The 19,729-nt window shown below is 53.7% G+C and overlaps 4 protein-coding genes across 10 annotated transcripts in view; 1 reads left to right on the forward strand and 3 right to left on the reverse strand.

The window, feature by feature from the left end:
• Nucleotides 1-13,609, reverse strand: LOC122378613 (protein Red-like). Of its 7 annotated transcripts, none has more exons than XM_043359899.1 (2): nt 13,528-13,609; nt 1-2,147 (listed from the first exon to the last, which is right to left on the reverse strand). In XM_043359899.1, exon 2 carries the CDS (start codon nt 2,024-2,026, stop codon nt 344-346), a length of 1,683 nt encoding a protein of 560 aa, XP_043215834.1. In that variant the 5' UTR covers nt 2,027-2,147; nt 13,528-13,609; the 3' UTR covers nt 1-343. The 7 variants fall into 7 exon arrangements, with proteins under 7 accessions (XP_043215834.1, XP_043215841.1, XP_043215795.1 ...); XM_043359906.1 differs by lacking the exon at nt 13,528-13,609 and adding an exon at nt 12,944-13,164; XM_043359860.1 differs by lacking the exon at nt 13,528-13,609 and adding an exon at nt 4,744-4,957.
• The window catches only part of LOC122378650 (solute carrier family 22 member 15-like), a 16,714-nt gene continuing 8,774 nt past the window's right edge, over nt 11,790-19,729 (forward strand). The window contains exon 1 of the mRNA XM_043359922.1: nt 11,790-11,842. The gene's annotated coding sequence lies outside the window, so the exon portion shown is untranslated. The remainder of the gene's footprint in view (nt 11,843-19,729) is intronic.
• LOC122378432 lies at nt 13,714-14,499 on the reverse strand. The gene has a single exon (XM_043359480.1). The coding sequence runs from the start codon at nt 14,497-14,499 to the stop codon at nt 13,714-13,716; it is 786 nt and encodes a 261-aa protein (XP_043215415.1).
• LOC122378437 lies at nt 14,655-16,034 on the reverse strand. Its single transcript, XM_043359494.1, has one exon. The coding sequence runs from the start codon at nt 16,032-16,034 to the stop codon at nt 14,655-14,657; it is 1,380 nt and encodes a 459-aa protein (XP_043215429.1).

Consider the following 19,729-nt stretch of genomic DNA (forward strand, 5'->3'; position numbering starts at 1 on the left):
TAAATCTTGTTTTTTATTTACATACATATTACATATACGTACAAATTAGACCAGATCGGCATGGCGCAACACATCTCAGGGGTGAGTCACTCCGCTAGTACCCGGGGTAACTCACGGGGTAAGTCACTCCACAACAGCATCCCTTGTCGCGTGACGGAGAACGCACGCACACGCCCACTAACCGAGTGCAGTCTGTTCAGGCGCATCGCACTTTGGCGTCCGTGAGGAGCTAGCTACTGCCGGCGGTATGATCGGTACAGTGACCGCGTGACCTGCGGCCACTGATGCCGCGCGCTGAACGCCACTCACTGCCGCTTACACCGCAACACGCAGCGCGCAGCCATTACTGCTGCTTGGCCCTCTTGCTCTTCTCTCCTCCGTCGTCGCCGCCCGATTTGCGTTTGGCGATGATGGCCGATATCTTTTGCCACTCGCGATCAAGCTCGGCCTTCTCGTTTCGCTCCTTGGGCAGCCGACGTGTCTTGCGTCCGTCGGCCATCTTGACACCGTACTGGAAGGCGGCCTTGGGCAGCGCCTCCTTTTGGTTCATGTAGTTGCTGTACTCCTCCTGCGTGTCAAAGTCCCAGCGACCGATGGGGCCCTTCTTGTTGCCCATGTCCATTTTGGAGTAGTCGGCCTCATCATCCGAGTCGTCGATGGCGTCGGCCATCTCGTCCAGTCCCGGGTAGCACTCGGCGTAGCCGCTCAGCGCCGTGCCCATGTCCTTGTTGCGCTTGGCTGCCGCCGCCGCGTCCACGGCCAGCCAGTTGGATTCGCGTCCCTTCTCCTGCTCAAACCTCTGGCGGTCGCGCTGGTCGCGTTCGGCCTGCTCCTTGTCGCGCTGTTGCTGCTCGTCACGCTCCTTCTCCCGCCTCTCCCGGCCGTAGCGTTCACCCCGCTCGCGGCGGTCCTCCTCCTCTGGTCGGTCAAAGTAGGAGCGCGGCTTCCGCTGGCGGTCGCCGTCCCCCCGGCGGGAGTCACTGGCGCGGTGGTGATCCCTGCCGGCCGGCGCCGGCACGTAGTCGCCCAGCTCGGCGTAGATGTCCTCGCCAGCGGCCTTCTTCTCGTCAGCCCGCTGTTTGTCCTTCTTCTTGATTCGGCGGCCGTGTCGACCCTGCCGCAGGTAGGACAGGATCTGGGTCAGCTTGTTGATGACGATGTCGTTGGTTGTGAGAGTTGTGGCCGTCTCCACCAGCGGACAGTCGGCTTTGCTGCGCACCACCGTAGTCGGGATGTCAAAGTCGACCATCTCGTCCTCCAGGTCAATTCTGTAAGCGGTCCGGCCGGGCAGGAACAGCTCGTTCCTCAGCGGAGGCTTGTCACCGAACAGCACCCGGTACACGTTTTTGCCGAGTTTGGTTTTGAAGTGGATCTCTTCCTCCTTGGTGTGCTCCTTGGCGCTGACGTCGGCGCCGTCCGCCAGCTGCTCGAGCTCGTCCTCGTGCTCCAGCTCCATGGCCTGGATCTCGGAGCGCACCTTCTGCAGGAGGGCGTAATCGAGACCCTTCACCAAGTGAGTGTGCTCCATGTCACCTCCCAAGAACTTGGACTCCTGGATCTGCTGGCGGCGTCTCTCCGCAGCGTCCAGTCCCGATTTGAGATCGGGAGCCACGGCGCGGTAGGCGCTGGCAGTACTGTTCGACTCGTCCGGCTGGCTGGGCAGGTCGGGCTGCGCGCCCGGCGCCGGCGTCTCGTCCCCGTCTCGCCGCTCTTTGGCTCGGTCGCGGTACTTCTTGGCCAGCTCCGCCATGATGTCGTCCTCGGCCCGCTTCAGCTTGGCGTAGTAGCTCTTCTTTTTGCGGCGCTCCTCGGCTTTGTCGATTTTGCCGGAGACCTCAGGTCGGGTGGAGGCCGGTGTGGCGGACGGTGTGGCCGCCGAGGCACCGGACTGCCCCGCGCGGGGAGTCATCAACAGCTTCCGGAAGTCTGCATTGGTCAGCCTGGCCGGCGTCGCCTCCACGTTGACACGCTGGGCGGCCCCCGGCGGTGCCGCCGGGTTGGCGAACGGCTCATCTTTCTCAGGCATCTTGCCTCCGCTTCAAGACAACTGAATAGCTGGTAATCACTTGTTCAAGTGTATGTAGACGCTTGAAACTGAAACAACTTACAATCCTTTTAATCTGCCAGTTAATCTCATGGATCTCAACCTGAAACGCAGTCACAAAAATGGATGTCAAGGACGCATAGAGGGATACGCTCGTTCTTCTATATTGGTTCTGTATAGGGGAAAGTGGGGTAAGACAGCCCACTGGGGAAAATGGACCACCAGCCGGCAGCCTTTCCGGCTGAAAACGGACCACCAGCCTTCCCGGCTGAATCGCAGCTGCTATCCTCTGCACTTTGCACTGACTACCTTGTATCCCTTTGCACGCTATTGGCCACCTTGGGCTCATGGAGCTAGGATGCACAGATTTTGAGATCTTGAGAATAAAATTGTTTTTTGTCGCACTGATCTAATTCAACAGGTCTAGGACTGATGGAATTTAAGGCACGTTTTCATATTTCTAGTTTCATTCGTATTACTAATTTGCGGTAAAGAATAATGCTAGAGTCTTCACGAAATTAGTTTTTTTTGCGATGGAATTATGATTTTTATGCTCAAAATGATCAGCAAAGAAAATAAAACCCATTCATGAACAATATTATTTTCTTTATTTTAATAAAGGAAGAACTTTTCAGTTTTAAAAGAGGGAAATAACCCCTGCAAGGCACACATTGACATTCCTCAGCAAGACAACTTTTTTAGGACGAGAAATGGAATATCTTTACCTAGGGTGATCGTTGGGCCGTAAAAGCTCCTGATTTGTGCTTGTCTCAGCTCAAGCTACGCAACTGATATTCCAGTTCAAAACCCCATGTTAAAAGTGAGCTACTTCCTTTAAAAACAGGCAAGATTACGGGATGTTTGGCTTTAAACCTGTGCCATGCTGATCGGTGTTTTTACTCCCACTCCCCCTCATTTTTTTTGCAAAATTCTCAAAAATTGTGGTGCACAGTGCCGCTGTTTTCTGCACACTTTATCATATATCTTTTCTGTACATCAGTAGGCGGAACTATGGTCAAGCGTACCCATTTTCGGGAACGCATTTTCGTTCCCATGTTTGGGAACGATAAACCCAAATATGGGAACGCCATGTAGGCATTATTTAAAACAAGAAAAAGAACCGTTAAATGACGTCCAAAAAATATAAAACGATCGTGAACAGCCTGATATGTGTCTCAATATTGTTGGGAAAGTTTGATATTGTAAGGCCCATCGTAGTTTCAAATCGTTCCCCTACTTCTAAAGCAGTCCATCATCCGGGCCGCGAGCCCAAATTTGGGAACGCTCTCGTACACTGGCGCTGCAAGCGTTCCTTATTATGGGAACGGCGTACCCCAAAATTGGGAACGATTTCACCGACGCCTTTCAGGGGCTCTTTTCATTAACAAGCATCACGTCCAACGCCGCCAATTATTGTTAACGCAACAATCATCAGATGACCTTTCCGGCAAGACCGTCGCATGTTTCGCCCGGTCTTCTGCGCTTTTATTCCCGTCGATCTCGCAGCGGGCACGCCCCCCTCTGCAGGATTACGTAATTCACAACGCTCAGCGATGTTCAACAAGGTCTTCCATACCTATATCCACCGTCCGCGCCGAGGGTGGAGACATGTCAAGCACCTGTCTGTTTATCACCGATAGTTGACGAGCACAAGGAAGTATCCAAAAATGGGAACGCTGAATATGTTACACCCTCAAAACACCTAGTCCCAATGAAAATCTAGTTTTTTCCTTTCTTGATGAGTGTAAGTGGCAAAAGGCCGGTAGGATGGGCACGAGGAATGATCGAAATCAGCATAAAAATTATAAATAAGCCACACAGAGCGACCTATATAAGAGAAATTCCCCCAAAACGATCACGCTTAGAAACACGGAAGACAAAAACCACGCTCATGACGCTCCTTATAAAACGACTCTAAACAGCTAGCATCCAAATAAAATATGTCTTTCCGGGATGATAAAATACAGCTGAATAATTTTAAACCACTGAAACTGAGTTTACAACAGTAGTTCGGTAAAATCACTGACGTTCCACGCGGTTGTGCGCCCCGACACCAAATGTCAACAATATTACCCCGGGACTGTCCGCGTGTTCGCTTGCATATGTCAGCATCTGGTGTCGCTAGTATGAAACTTCATAACCAGGCGAAAATTATTATACTTGACCTCAAAATGTAAAAAACGCTTCATTTTCCTTAAAATTGCAAGTTAAATGTAGTATGACCCATGTTTTCACCATTCCGTCATTTCAAAAAATCATTAAAAATATCATTCGACGGTCAATTTCCTTGTTCAACGGTCAGATTAAAGATAATTTTATAGAGACTTAGTAGATACTTAAATTAGCGTGCACTTTTTTGAGACGTGATGCACTAATGAGTTTTAGTGGGCGAACGGCCGAAAAATTACCTTCCGTTCTCATAAATGGGAACGCCCGTTCCCATATTTGGGAACTCCGTCCCCAAAAATGGGAACGTTCCTATATTTGGGTACTCATGACCATAGTTCCACCTACTGACATGTTGTAAAAAGTCGCCCCGGTCTTCAAGGCGGGTGGTATTATTACAGAAAATGCAACTTAAACCTTTGAATGACCTGAAATTCGTATATAATACGAAAGAGCACTTCATTGCCAGCATTTAAGGACGGTATCATAAAATATAACTAATACAAATTCGCCGAAAATCATAAAAAAATTACCTAGCATCCCCACTCCCGAACCTACTGCGCCGTCTTCGTCACTAATTCTGCTTCACCCTACTGTTTTGTTCAATATCCTCAGCTCGGTAGTCAGTGACGTCATAGATAAACAAAATAATGACTCGCTTATGATATTTATACTGAAGATTTAAGGCTCAAAAAGCATTGAAAAGTGATTTTTCAAGACAAGTGCAATTTTTCAATAGAAAGAGTTGTAAATTATGTCCGTGAAGTTAGCGTCAGCAACAGCAACGAATACAGCGTCGGATTCAGAATCGCTTCAAAAACTCCTAGCAGGTCAATTGGGGGACGGGGAGCAAGAATATGACATTTATTTTGCCCTAGCTCCCTTCCTTCATCCCTTAATTGTCCCTTAAAGGACGGGGCGCGTCAAAAGTGCCCCAAAGCTTCGTCTGATCGCCAAAATAATGGTCGCAATCGATTCCTCGGGTCAATATCTAACCTCAGTCGAAAGTTCCAGACCTGTGCCTCCTATCCTTCATCCCTTAATCCTCCCTTAAAGGACGGGGCGCGTCAAAAGTGCCCCAAGGCTTCGTCTGATCGCCAAAATAATGGTCGCAATCGATTCCTCGGGTCAATATCTAACCTCAGTCGAAGGTTCCAGACCTGTGCCTCCTATCCTTCATCCCTTAATCCTCCCTTAAAGGACGGGACGCGTCAAAAGTGCCCCAAGGCTTCGTCTGATAGCCAAAATAATGGTCGCAATCGATTCCTCGGGTCAATATCTAACCTCAGTCGAAGGTTCCAGACCTGTGCCTCCTATCCTTCATCCCTTAATACTCCCTTAAAGGACGGGGCGCGTCAAAAGTGCCCCAAGGCTTCGTCTGATGGCCAAAATAATGGTCGCAATCGATTCCTCGTGTCAATATCTAACCTCAGTCGTAGGTTCCAGACCTGTGCCTCCTATCCTTCATCCCTTAATCCTCCCTTAAAGAACGGGGCGCGTCAAAAGTGCCCCAAGGCTTCGTCTGATCGCCAAGATAATGGTCGCAACCAATTCCTCGGGTCAATATCTAACCTCAGTCGAAGGTTCCAGACCTGTGCCTCCTATCCTTCATCCCTTAATCCTCCCTTAAAGGACGGGGCGCGTCAAATGTGCCCCAAGGCTTCGTCTGATCGCCAAAATAATGGTCGCAATCGATTCCTCGGGTCAATATCTAACCTCAGTCGAAGGTTCCAGACCTGTGCCTCCTATCCTTCATCCCTTAATCCTCCCTTAAAGGACGGGGCGCGTCAAAAGTGCCCCAAGGCTTCGTCTGATCGCCAAAATAATGGTCGCAATCGATTCCTCGGGTCAATATCTAACCTCAGTCGAAGGTTCCAGACCTGTGCCTCCTATCCTTCATCCCTTAATCCTCCCTTAAAGGACGGGGCGCGTCAAAAGTGCCCCAAGGCTTCGTCTGATCGCCAAAATAATGGTCGAAATCGATTCCTCGGGTCAATATCTAACCTCAGTCGAGGGTTCCAGACCTGTGCCTCCTATCCTTCATCCCTTAATCCTCCCTTAAAGGACGGGGCGCGTCAAAAGTGCCCCAAGGCTTCGTCTGATCGCCAAAATAATGGTCGCAATCGATTCCTCGGGTCAATATCTAACCTCAGTCGAAGGTTCCAGACCTGTGCCTCCTATCCTTCATCCCTTAATCCTCCCTTAAAGGACGGGGCGCGTCAAAAGTAACCCAAGGCTTCGTCTGATCGCCAAAATAATGGTCGCAATCGATTCCTCGGGTCAATATCTAACCTCAGTCGAAGGTTCCAGACCTGTGCCTCCTATCCTTCATCCCTTAATCCTCCCTTAAAGGACGGGGCGCGTCAAAAGTGCCCCAAGGCTTCGTCTGATCGCCAAAATAATGGTCGCAATCGATTCCTCGGGTCAATATCTAACCTCAGTCGAAGGTTCCAGACCTGTGCCTCCTGTCCTTCATTCCTTAATCCTCCCTTAAAGGACGGGGCGCGTCAAAAGTGCCCCAAGGCTTCGTCTGATCGCCAAAATAATGAACGCAATCGATTCCTCGGGTCAATATCTAACCTCAGTCGAAGGTTCCAGACCTGTGCCTCCTATCCTTCATCCCTTAATCCTCCCTTAAAGGACGGGGCGCGTCAAAAGTGCCCCAAGGCTTCGTCTGATCGCCAAAATACGCAATCGATTCCTCGGGTCAATATCTAACCTCAGTCGAAGGTTCCAGACCTGTGCCTCCTATCCTTCATCCCTTAATCCTCCCTTAAAGGACGGGGCGCGTCAAAAGTGCCCCAAGGCTTCGTCTGATCGCCAAAATAATGGTCGCAATCGATTCCTCGGGTCAATATCTAACCTCAGTCGAAGGTTCCAGACCTGTGCCTCCTATCCTTCATCCCTTAATCCTCCCTTAAAGGACGGGGCGCGTCAAAAAAGCCCCAAGGCTTCGTCTGATCGCCAGAATAATGGTCGCAATCGATTCCTCGGGTCAATATCTAACCTCAGTCGAAGGTTCCAGACCTGTGCCTCCTATTATTCATCCCTTAATCCTCCCTTAAAGGACGGGGCGCGTCAAAAGTGCCCCAAGGCTTCGTCTGATCGCCAAAATAATGGTCGCAATCGATTCCTCGGGTCAATATCTAACTTCAGTCGAAGGTTCCAGACCTGTGCCTCCTATCCTTCATTACTTAATACTCCCTTAAAGGACGGGGCGCGTCAAAAGTGCCCCAAGGCTTAGTCTGATCGCCAAAATAATGGTCGCAATCGATTCCTCGGGTCAATATCTAACCTCAGTCGAAGATTCCAGACCTGTGCCTCCTATCCTTCATCCCTTAATCCTCCGTTAAAGGACGGGGCGCGTCAAAAGTGCCCTAAGGCTTCGTCTGATCGCCTAAATAATGGTCGCAATCGATTCCTCGGGTCAATATCTAACCTCAGTCGAAGGTTACAGACCTGTGCCTCCTATCCTTCATCCCTTAATCGTCCCTTAAAGGACGGGGCGCGTCAAAAGTGCCCCAAGGCTTCGTCTGATCGCCAAAATAATGCTTGCGATCGATTCCTCGGGTCAATATCTAACCTCAGTCGAAGATTCCAGACCTGTGCCTCCTATCCTTCATCCCTTAATCGTCCCTTAAAGGACGGGGTGCGTCAAAAGTGCCCCAAGGCTTCGTCTGATCGCCAAAATCAGACGTCCGCGACCATTATTTTGGCGATCAGACGAAGCCTTGAGGGACTTTAGACGCGCCCCGTCCTTTGAGGGACGATTAAGGGATGAGGGATAGGAGCCATAAGTCTGGAATCCTCGACTGAGGTTAGATATTGACCCGCGAAATCGATTGCGACCATGATTTTGGCGATCAGACGAAGCCTTGGGGCACTTTTGACGCGCCCCATCATTAAAGGGACGATTAAGGGATGAAGGATAGGAGGCACAGGTCTGGAACCTTCGACTGAGGTTAGATATTGACCCGAGGAATCGATTGCGACCATTATTTTGGCGATCAGACGAAGCCTTGGGGCACTTTTGACGCGCCCCGTCCTTTAAGGGAGGATTAAGGGATGAAGGATAGGAGGCACAGGTCTGGAACCTTCGACTGAGGTTAGATATTGACCCGAGGAATCGATTGCGACCATTATTTTGGCGATCAGACGAAGCCTTGGGTTACTTTTGACGCGCCCCGTCCTTTAAGGGAGGATTAAGGGATGAAGGATAGGAGGCACAGGTCTGGAACCTTCGACTGAGGTTAGATATTGACCCGAGGAATCGTTTGCGACCATTATTTTGGCGATCAGACGAAGCCTTGGGGCACTTTTGACGCGCCCCGTCCTTTAAGGGAGGATTAAGGAATGAAGGATAGGAGGCACAGGTCTGGAACCTTCGACTGAGGTTAGATATTGACACGAGGAATCGATTGCGACCATTATTCTGGCGATCAGACGAAGCCTTGGGGCACTTTTGACGCGCCCCGTCCTTTAAGGGAGGATTAAGGGATGAAGGATAGGAGGCACAGGTCTGGAACCTTCGACTGAGGTTAGATATTGACCCGAGGAATCGATTGCGACCATTATTTTGGCGATCAGACGAAGCCTTGGGGCACTTTTGACGCGCCCAGTCCTTTATGGGAGGATTAAGGGATGAAGGATAGGAGGCACAGGTCTGGAACCTTCGACTGAGGTTAGATATTGACCTGAGGATTCGATTGCGACCATTATTTTGGCGATCAGACGAAGCCTTGGGGCACTTTTGACGCGCCCCGTCCTTTAAGGGAGGATTAAGGGATGAAGGATAGGAGGCACAGGTCTGGAACCTTCGACTGAGGTTAGATATTGACCCGAGGAATCGATTGCGACCTGTATTTTGGCGATCAGACGAAGCCTTGGGGCACTTTTGACGCGCCCTGTCCTTTAAGGGAGGATTAAGGAATGAAGGATAGGAGGCACAGGTCTGGAACCTTCGACTGAGGTTAGATATTGACCCGAGGAATCGATTGCGACCATTATTTTGGCGATCAGACGAAGCCTTGGGGCACTTTTGACGCGCCCCGTCCTTTAAGGGAGGATTAAGGGATGAAGGATAGGAGGCACAGGTCTGGAACCTTCGACTGAGGTTAGATATTGACCCGAGGAATCGATTGCGACCATTATTTTGGCGATCAGATGAAGCCTTGGGGCACTTTTGACGCGCCCCGTCCTTAAAGGGACGATTAAGGGATGAAGGATAGGAGCCACAGGTCTGAAAACTTCGACTGAGGCTAGATATTGACCCGAAGAATCGATTGCAACCATTATTTTGGCGATCAGACGAAGCCTTGGGGCACTTTTGACGCGCCCAGTCCTTTAAGGGAGGATTAAGGGATGAAGGATAGGAGGCACAGGTCTGGAACCTTCGACTGAGGTTAGATATTGACCCGAGGAATCGATTGCGACCATTATTTTGGCGATCAGACGAAGCCTTGGGGCACTTTTGACGCGCCCCGTCCTTTAAGGGAGGATTAAGGGATGAAGGATAGGAGGCACAGGTCTGAAACCTTCGACTGAGGTTAGATATTGACACGAGGAATCGATTGCGACCATTGTTTTAGCGATCAGACGAAGCCTTGGGGCACTTTTGACGCGCCCCGTCCTTTAAGGGAGGATTAAGGGATGAAGGATAGGAGGCACAGGTCTGGAACCTTCGACTGAGGTTAGATATATAACCGAGGAATCGATTGCGACCATTATTTTGGCGATCAGACGAAGCCTTGGGGCACTTTTGACGCGCCCCGTCCTTTAAGGGAGGATTAAGGGATGAAGAATAGGAGGCACAGGTCTGGAACCTTCGACTGAGGTTAGATATTGACCCGAGGAATCGATTGCGACCATTATTTTGGCGATCAGACGAAGCCTTGGGGCACTTTTGACGCGCCCCGTCCTTTAAGGGAGGATTAAGGGATGAAGGATAGGAGGCACAGGTCTGGAACCTTCAACTGAGGTTAGATATTGACCCGAGGAATCGATTGCGACCATTATTTTGGCGATCAGACGAAGCCTTGGGGCACTTTTGACGCGCCCCGTCCTTTAAGGGAGGATTAAGGGATGAAGGATAGGAGGCACAGGTCTGGAACCTTCGACTGAGGTTAGATATTGACCCGAGAAATCGATTGCGACCATTATTTTGGCGATCAGACGAAGCCTTGGGGCACTTTTGACGCGCCCCGTCCTTTAAGGGAGGATTAAGGGATGAAGGATAGGAGGCACAGGTCTGGAACCCTCGACTGAGATTAGATATTGACCCGAGGAATCGATTGCGACCATTATTTTGGCGATCAGACGAAGCCTTGGGGCACTTTTGACGCGCCCCGTCCTTTAAGGGAGGATTAAGGGATGAAGGATAGGAGGCACAGGTCTGGAACCTACGACTGAGGTTAGATATTGACACGAGGAATCGATTGCGACCATTATTTTGGCCATCAGACGAAGCCTTGGGGCACTTTTGACGCGCCCCGTCCTTTAAGGGAGTTTTAAGGTATGAAGGATAGGAGGCACAGGTCTGGAACCTTCGACTGAGGTTAGATATTGACCCGAGAAATCGATTGCGACCATTATTTTGGCGATCAGACGAAGCCTTGGGGCACTTTTGACGCGCCCCGTCCTTTAAGGGAGGATTAAGGGATGAAGGATAGGAGGCACAGGTCTGGAACCTTCGACTGAGGTTAGATATTGACCCGAGGAATCGATTGCGACCATTATTTTGGCGATCAGACGAAGCCTTGGGGCACTTTTGACGCGCCCCGTCCTTTAAGGGAGGATTAAGGGATGAAGGATAGGAGGCACAGGTATAAAACCTTCGACTGAGGTTAGATATTGACCCGAGGAATCGATTGCGACCATTATTTTGGCGATCAGACGAAGCCTTGGGGCACTTTTGACGCGCCCCGTCCTTTAAGGGAGGATTAAGGGATGAAGGATAGGAGGCACAGGTCTGGAACCTTCGACTGAGGTTAGATATTGACCCGAGGAATCGATTGCGACCATTATTTTGGCGATCAGACGAAGCCTTGGGGCACTTTTGACGCGCCCCGTCCTTTAAGGGACAATTAAGGGATGAAGGAAGGGAGCTAGGGCAAAATAAATGTCATATTCTTGCTCCCCGTCCCCCAATTGACCTGCTAGGAGTTTTTGAAGCGATTCTGAATCCGACGCTGTATTCGTTGCTGTTGCTGACGCTAACTTCACGGACATTTGTAAATTTACAATAGAAACATAGAATAGCTTCAAACGGGCTTGTATTAAAATAAAACATAGATAAAAGCTCAAGACGTCATTGAAATGTTATTTTTTTCAAAATAGCTGAAACTGAGCAGCCTTTGTTTAGTGTTCACTTTATGATCACTCATACGGCCTTGGATCACTCTGCCGAATTTGCCATATATGGAAGCTAGACGCCAGCAAATATCGGCATCTCGTTGGTGATTAGCGTCACCAATGATAGCGTCACCAATGAAAAGCCAAGAAACTGCAGCATGCTGTTAAAAGTTTACCTCGAACGAACAGCACGGGTATTTACTGGGTATTTGCGGCGCGGCTTATCGACGAAAAAAGAGAGTGGAAGGGGGGCTGCAGTGTGTTTTCCATCGAAAATTTCATGTAAACCATTTTTGTGGTGTTTGAACTTTTATCATCATCAGTTTGCAATATTTGTGCTGTTATTTGGTCGTTGTAAGAGACAGTTGTGAGACGTTTTGAGCCCTGTATGGCTTATGGGGCGGTAAAAGCCCAAATACCTTAGACCGTACTGCAGTTAGCTTATTTTAAGTTTGCCCCTCACTGTTAACGTCTCTTTCAGTTTCAAAACAGCAAGAGAATTGCTAGCTGAATTACTGAGAAAACTGGTTGGTGCACATTGTATTGGAGATATGAATAATATTTTCAAAATAAGTTTTGAACACTGATGATGTAACGTTAATGTTAAATGCTGTGCAATTTATTAATTAGTTCAGAAATAATTCCTGAGAAGTCGTCTTTCACTGTGGAGTTGTAGGTATGGGCAAATACGAGCTATGAGTGTGAAATGATAAACAAATTTGATGAAATTGATCATCTGTGAAATCTGGTGAAATCAATATGCGCCAACCAGCTTCCTCAGTAACTCAGCTAGCAATTCTCATGCGGTGTTCAAAAAGACGTTTACAGTGAGGGGCAAACTTAAAATAAATGAACTATAGTATAATTACATCAAAACTGTTTCCAAAACAGGTTAACAGGAGCATCTTGGCTTGAATCTTTTTCTAAAAAAAAAGTTGTTATTGCAGTTGTTAAAAAAAGATCTCTGCACAGTGCACACTGGTGAATCCAGAAAGGCACTCCTGGATGCTGTGGAGACATAGGTACCCCAAACTAGTTTCTCCAATTTCCTAAATCTCTGGATCTAGATTTATTACCTACACACTGCTGATCAGTTTACCTAACACAAACCAAACTTTTTGTAATAAAAGTTGTTTATCTTGTACTATATAAAGCTGCAAATTTTTGTCAATTTTGGATGTCATGAGGCATGAGGGGCATTTTCTCCAAATGTCCCCCTGGCCCCTTCCCTGCATTTGCCAGTGTCTCAGTCTCTGCATGTGGTTATTATTTAATGGCTGTTAGCTAGCATCAGCAAAGAAGAACACTGGATGATGTTAATGAGAGTTAGTGTCATGCGGGCAGCTGATGTAGATAGCGCAGGTGTAGTTACCTACCACCTACCTTGGTTGTTTTCTCTTTTTTTGGCGGAAACACGGTCTCGACTTCCCCTTCTCGCTCGCTCAGGTGTCTGTGTCTGCCGATTCCTTCTTGCCTAGCTGAAAGACACCGAGCGGAGGGGAAGGAGACTGGGGAAGGAATGTGGTGATGGTGGGGTGGTGGGCGGGTCTGTTAGGATCCTAGGTTTTTTCTCTCGCTGATGCCGGTGTGCAGGAACTCTTTCGGCGTCGGAAAACTATGGTGATGTTTTCCAGCGTTGCCTTTCTTTCACGGATTTTGTTTTTTGTTGGATTTGCTACTCACATATTTATTATACCTAATAATTCCATTGTCGTTGTAACATGCTTGGTGAGGGCAAAACATTGGCATTATTTCCTTTCCCATTAATATTAAAGTATTGCCTGATTATCTCGTCTAGTGCTGCCATCTGTCGAATGTTGTTCTCCCTAGCTGTTCATCAACCTAGGGGTCGCCGCAGTCTGCCCTTTCACTAATGTCCCGTGATTTTCGCCGGCGCTAATACGGTCCCATTAGTGTCATGCGGGCAGCTGATGTAGATAGCGCAGGTGTAGTTACCTACCACCTACCTTGGTTGTTTTCTCTTTTTTTGGCGGAAACACGGTCTCGACTTCCCCTTCTCGCTCGCTCAGGTGTCTGTGTCTGCCGATTCCTTCTTGCGTAGCTGAAAGACACCAAAGGACCGCCAAAAGCAAGACGGAGTATGACGGCCAATGTATTTCTGGGCGGGGCAAGGAAGTATCTAGCCCGTAAGGCTATCGTCCGGAGGTCGCATTCACAGCGAGGCAGGCACGCCAGACGTCGCGGCGCGGGCCCTGGATGTATCGCACATGCGACGAGCCCTGCCAGCGGCCCGACGCCCTGATGGTGTTGTCGGTGGCCCCCGCGGCGGCGGCGGCAGTGGCGAAACCGATGCGGAGGCTGTGAGTGGAGAATCTCCCAGCGGGCGACGGCAGGTAGCGCCGGAAGACACCGTTCAGCCAGGGGATGGTGGCATAGGAGCCTGATTCCAGGACAAAGAGCGGCACGTGGCCAGGGAGATGCGAGGTCGAGGCGAGGTAGGCACGCATGGCACGGAGGGGACAGGCGGGGCCCTCCAGGCGCGGCAACGTGATGTCGGCTCCGCGACCGGTCTGATCGGTTTTTGACGCCGGCAGGTGCAGGGTGAGGGAGTCAGTCTTCAGGGTCACATGTTGTCTGAGGCAGGTGCGGCGGCGGGAGTAGCGCGCCGTCCCCGGGGCAAGGTACTCGCTGCCCCGGAGAGCGCCGAAAAAACCCAAGGTGACGGCCGCCCAGGCAGCCCGGCGGTCGGTGGCTGGCAGCGGTTCTCGCCGAAGGCGACGACGAAGCCGTAGCAGAAGGGGGACGGTGATGGGGAGACGGGAGGGTCGTGGGGGGCGGGGAGACTTGGCCACGGCGCGCAGAGCCAGGCGGATGCGCTCCGTCCTGCCGTGCCACGGCTGCCCCTTGGCGATGTGCCAATGGCGGAGGCCGGCCAGATGGGCAGAGACCGTGGTGTGGGAGGCACCGGTGAGACTCATATGGGCGATGTAGCGTAGCACTGTGCGCTCGGTGGCGGGCAGGGGGCGGAGCGCATGCGCGGCGCAGAAACGGCGGAAGGCGGTAGTAGCCCGGCGGTAGACGCGCCGGGTGGCCGGAGCGAGTGCCGCGCGCAGGAGGCGCCGTGCCGCCGCGTCTAAATCTGGAAGCCGGAGGCCGTGGTACACGCCTCCGTCGGGCGCCCGAGGAACGCCGTGAGGGCCGGCGGAAGCGGAGTGGCCGACGCGGCCGCCGTCGGGTTGATAGCCCGAAACCGGCTGATCTGCAACCGGGAGAGAGCGTCAGCGGCAGAGTTGTCGATCCCCGGGATGTGCGAGACGCGCAAGGCAAATGAGTGTTGGGCCGCCGTGAACAGTGTCTGCCGGACGAGCGACATGAGGCGGCGGTCTCGGGACCAGCCCTTTTCCCAGGCGCAGACAACACCCGTGTTGTCGCAGTGCATGAGCACGCTCAGCCCAGTCCAGCGGTGACCCCAGAGGAGGCACGCCGCCAGGATGGGGATCATTTCGAGCCAGGAGATGCTGTTGGCCCACGCCTTGGTTGCGGCAGGCCAGGCTTGGGAGAACCAAGCGCCGTCGCAGCAGCCGCCAAAACCCAGGGTGGAGGCGTCTGTGTACAGGTGGAGGTCTGCAGGGGGTGTCCAGGTGGGGTGTATGAGAGGTGCGGTGCCGTTCCACTCCGGAAGCACGGACAGCCACCAGTTTATGTCCCGTTTCGTGCCCTGGGTGATGGTGACCCAGTGGTGCGGGCGGCGGACAGTGTGTGCCGTGTCCAGCAGTCGCCGGAAGAAGCTCCGGCCAGCTGGGATACATTTGGTGGCGTGGACTAGTTTTCCGATGAGACTCAGAAGCTGTCTCTGACGGATTGTACGGGTAGACCGGGTCTCTCTGAGGAGGGCGATCAGCGCGCGGAGCTTGGCCAGTGGTAGAGAGATGGTCATGTCGGCCGTGTCGAGCACGCAGCCCAGGAGTTCCATACGGGTGGAGGGAGGGCTGCACTTTGCTGGGGAGAGTGGGATATCGCAGTGCTCGCAGATGGACAGGAATGTGCGATAGGCGCGCCGACAGGCATCTGTGTCGGCTGGACCAATGAAAAAGAAATCATCCAGATAGTGGTGCACGTGTTGGTGGCGTGCATGGAACCGTGTGGTCAGTGTGAGGATATCGGCGAGGTCGGTGAAAAGGCTGCATGCGGACCGCAGCCCGAACGGCAGCCGCACGTCATAATAGAACTGCTCGTTCCATCGGAAGCCGAGCAGCCACCGCTGAGTGGGGTGGACCGGGATGAGACGGAAGGCGTGCTGGAGGTCTGCCTTTGCGAGCAGTGTTTTGTTTGGGCCGAGGGAAAAGATGTGAAGAATGGCCTGGTCTATGGTTGTGTATTGGACAGTGAACTCGGACCGGTCAATGTGGGAGTTGACACTGTGGCCGTCCGGCTGTGAAAGATCAAGTATGAGGCGGATAGACCCGTCCGGCTTCTCTCTGGCCCCCAGGGGGTTGCAGTGGAACGGGGTCATGGGTGGCTGTTTGAAAGGGCCAACGGTGTGGCCGCGGGCCACTTCGGTCCGTATGGCGGCCGTTACGGCGTCCGGCCGAGCACGGGCAGACGCGTTATTGGGACGTGAAGAGGACTGAGCTGGTCCGGTGTAGCCAATGTCGGCACCGTGTTCGAGGCGGTGCAGGACAGTGTGTAGGAGGTCGGGCGGTGCGGCCGGGTTGGCCAGGCGTCGTAGGGCCGAGACATCAATGGGGGTGGAGGGGGGAGGGGCCCCGCCCGGGTCGACTACGGGGCCACCACGGTGGGACGCTCGGGCTCTCACCGGTTCGGGTGTTAATGCCCACGAGGGCGCTGGGGCCGGCCTCGCTGGGTTGTCATGGTCAGCATAGCTGGAGCCTGTCGGGGCAGGCCCGGCACCGAGGACGGGCATTGGCGCGCTGGGTGGGGGCCCCTGCACATCCTGCAGACGTGCTGCCTCCAGCAGGTGCCTCCGCCCGCGCAGCGCCCGTTGTTGAAACGGAGGCACACCTCGTTTGGGGGGTCCGCTTGACCTGGACGGGGCGGGGCCATGACCACCGGCGCCACTGCCACCGGTCTTGTAGCGATGGGCGGTGAGGCGATGAACTGCGCCGCGAGGCCCATGCTGTCGCTGAGGGAGGCGGCATCATGGTAATCATCCCTGTAAGTCGCGATGTGTGTTCGTGCCCTCTCATCGAGGTCCTTCAGCGCGCTCGTAGTGAGGGACCCAGCCTGCCCCTGGAGCCAAAGCAGATATGTGGTCCATTGGACGGCCAAGGCAGGGAAGAAGTACGTCCTGTAGGCGGCTATTATCGTTACACCACGGAGGTAGGCGGCGGGACTGAGCGGCGGGTACCTGTGCATCATGGCTTGCGTGCACTGGCCGTCGGTAGATGGGGCGTGCGGAAAAACTACAGCGTCAACCGAAGCCACTTTGGCGCGATTCGCCAGCGTTTTTAGTGCCGCCGCGCTGACCGTCGGCAGTTTTAGCCTCCGGGGCGGCGGGGGTTGCCGAGATCTCGTCGGAATGTCGTTCAAGTGGAGGTAGTCCATTTTGTGGCGGTGGCCCCGGCTGCCGCCTGTCCGCGGGCGCTTAGGACTCCGTTGGTCTGGGCTGCTGGACGACGACGGCTCGCCCGCAGAACGCGAGGGTTCGGAGTCGGACCATTCGGAGAGGCCGGAGCTGCTGGGACTGCGTCTCCGTCGGCGGCGGCCGCGGTTCTCAGACGAAGGTGACCGCCTCCGGTGTGGGTGGTCTGCAGGCCGTGAAGTTTGGCGGAGACTTGCCGGCCCGGCGGTGGCGCGGCCTGCGATGGACGGTCGACGGCTGGGTCTCGGGAAGCAACCGTCCGAACTAACCGAGCTGTCTGCGTCGGCGGGAGGGCCACGGCTGTCGGTGTCGGCTGCCGTAGCCGGCCTTGACACGAGAGCGGGTTCACTGGCAGTGGCTTGAGGCGGAGGGGGCGCGGCCGTCTTTCGACCTGGAAGATAAACGGGAAAAGAGAAGTCGCAGTGGTGGCGAAAGGCGAACTGGCTGGGCTGGCGGGCCGAACTAGTTGTGGAGTGAACATTTGGGTCTCGGTTACCGCCCAGCCCCAGCGACAGGCCAGGTGCAGGGTTCACTGGCATCTGGTGGCAGCACAACTCAAAGTGTATGGTGGTATTCTGTAGTTTTCCTAAGTACATGTCAGGCACTGGTACTTACACTAAAGGATGAGTAACGTGCCACCCCACTGAGGGTGTTAATTGTGGAGCGCCGAACGGAGTTTTTTGGCGAGAGCCAGACTGTGAGATCACAGTGAACGGTAGTTAATGGTCACGAGAGCCGTAGGTGACCAGGTGGGTTATGCGGACAGCCTCAATGTCTAAGTGAGGCAATCGCGGACAGCCTGGTGTGGCACAATGTGGGGCTATCGCGGACAGCCGGGCATGTCGACAGGTGGCGCTATCGCGGACGGCCCTGCATGGATGTATGTGGGGCTATCGCGGACGGCCCGGCATGTACGCATGTGGGGCTATCGCGGACAGGCGTGCATGTCTAAAGGTGGGGCTATCGCGGACAGCCCTGCATGTACGTAGGTGGGGCTATCGCGGACAGCCGTGCATGTCTATAGGTGGGGCTATGCGGACGGCCCAGCATGTATGTAGGTGGGGCGATCGCGGACCGCCGGGCATGTCTATAGGTGGGGCTATCGCGGACAGCCCTGCATGTATGTAGGTATAGGGCTATCGCGGACAGCCTGACGGGTCATAATGTGGGGCCATCGCGGACAGCCGTCCATGTCTGAATGTGAGGCTATCGCGGGCAGCCGTGCACGTCTGCAGGTGAGACTATCGCAGACAGCCGTGCATGTCTGCAGGTGAGGCTATCGCGGACAGCCGTGCCTTCGTAGGTGAGGCTATCGCGGACAGCCTGACGTGTCACAATGTGGGGCCATCGCGGACAGCCGGCCATGTCTGCAGGTGAGGCTATCGCGCACAGCCGCGCACGTCTGCATGGTGAGGCTATCGCGGACAGCCGTGCACGTCTGCAGGTGAGGCTATCGCGGACAGCCGTGCCTTTTGGAGGTGAGGCTACCGCGGACAGCCTGACGTGTCACAATGTGGGGCCATCGCGGACAGCCGGCCATGTCTGCCGGTGAGGCTATCGCGGACAGCCGCGCACGTCTGCAGGTGAGACTATCGCGGACAGCCGTGCATGTCTGCAGGTGAGGCTATCGCGGACAGCCGTGCCTTTTGTAGGTGAGGCTATCGCGGACAGCCTGACGTGTCACAATGTGGGGCCATCGCGGACAGCCGTGCACGTTTGCAGGTGAGACTATCGCGGACAGCCGTGCATGTTTGCAGGTGGGGCGATCGCGGACAGCCGTGCCTTTGTAGGTGAGGCTATCGCGGACAGCCTGACGTGTCACAATGTGGGGCCATCGCGGACAGCCGGCCATGTCTGCAGGTGAGGCTATCGCGGACAGCCGTGCATGTCTGCAGGTGAGGCTATCGCGGACAGCCGTGCCTTTTGTAGGTGAGGTTATCGCGGACAGCCTGACGTGTCACAATGTGGGGCCATCGCGGACAGCCGGCCATGTCTGCAGGTGAGGCTATCGCGGACAGCCGCGCACGTCTGCAGGTGTGACTATCGCGGACAGCTGTGTATGTCGGCATGTGAGGCTGTCGCGGACAGCCGTGCCTTTTTGTAGGTGAGGCTATCGCAGACAGCCGGGCATGTCTGTAGGTGGGGCTATCGCGGACAGCAGTGTATGTGTAGATGCAGCTATCACAAACAGCCCTTGTTGTCTGTAGGGGAGTCTAAGTGGACAGGTGAGGGGATGGGACAGGGCCACTATGGCAAACAGGCGCCGCCGGAGGGGGTGTCGGCCGACCCTGATTATCTCTCAGCCTTGGCGCCGGGTCGGAAAGCATCATTGCGTCACAGTCAGGCGTTGCCAACTGATGTCAGATAGGTGCGCGTTCCGTGTAGGTGTACGGTCGGTGGACGTGCCCATGGCGGTAATGCAGCATATCAGCAGGCATTCGTGCATCCACAGAGTGGCACATTGCCAGCAGAGACCTGACCCCCATTCGGCCGGTGCAGACCGATGCAAGGCAACACCCCCGATCAACGGCAGTCCGACCGCCGGCTGCAGGCCCGTCACGGCCTTGGTCAAGGGCAGCTGACGTCACGCCGGATGAGTCACCCGG

The sequence above is a fragment of the Amphibalanus amphitrite genome, unplaced genomic scaffold (genome assembly GCF_019059575.1).
Source record: "Amphibalanus amphitrite isolate SeventyFive unplaced genomic scaffold, NRLGWU_Aamphi_draft 000007F_arrow, whole genome shotgun sequence".
NCBI lineage: Eukaryota > Metazoa > Arthropoda > Thecostraca > Balanomorpha > Balanidae > Amphibalanus > Amphibalanus amphitrite.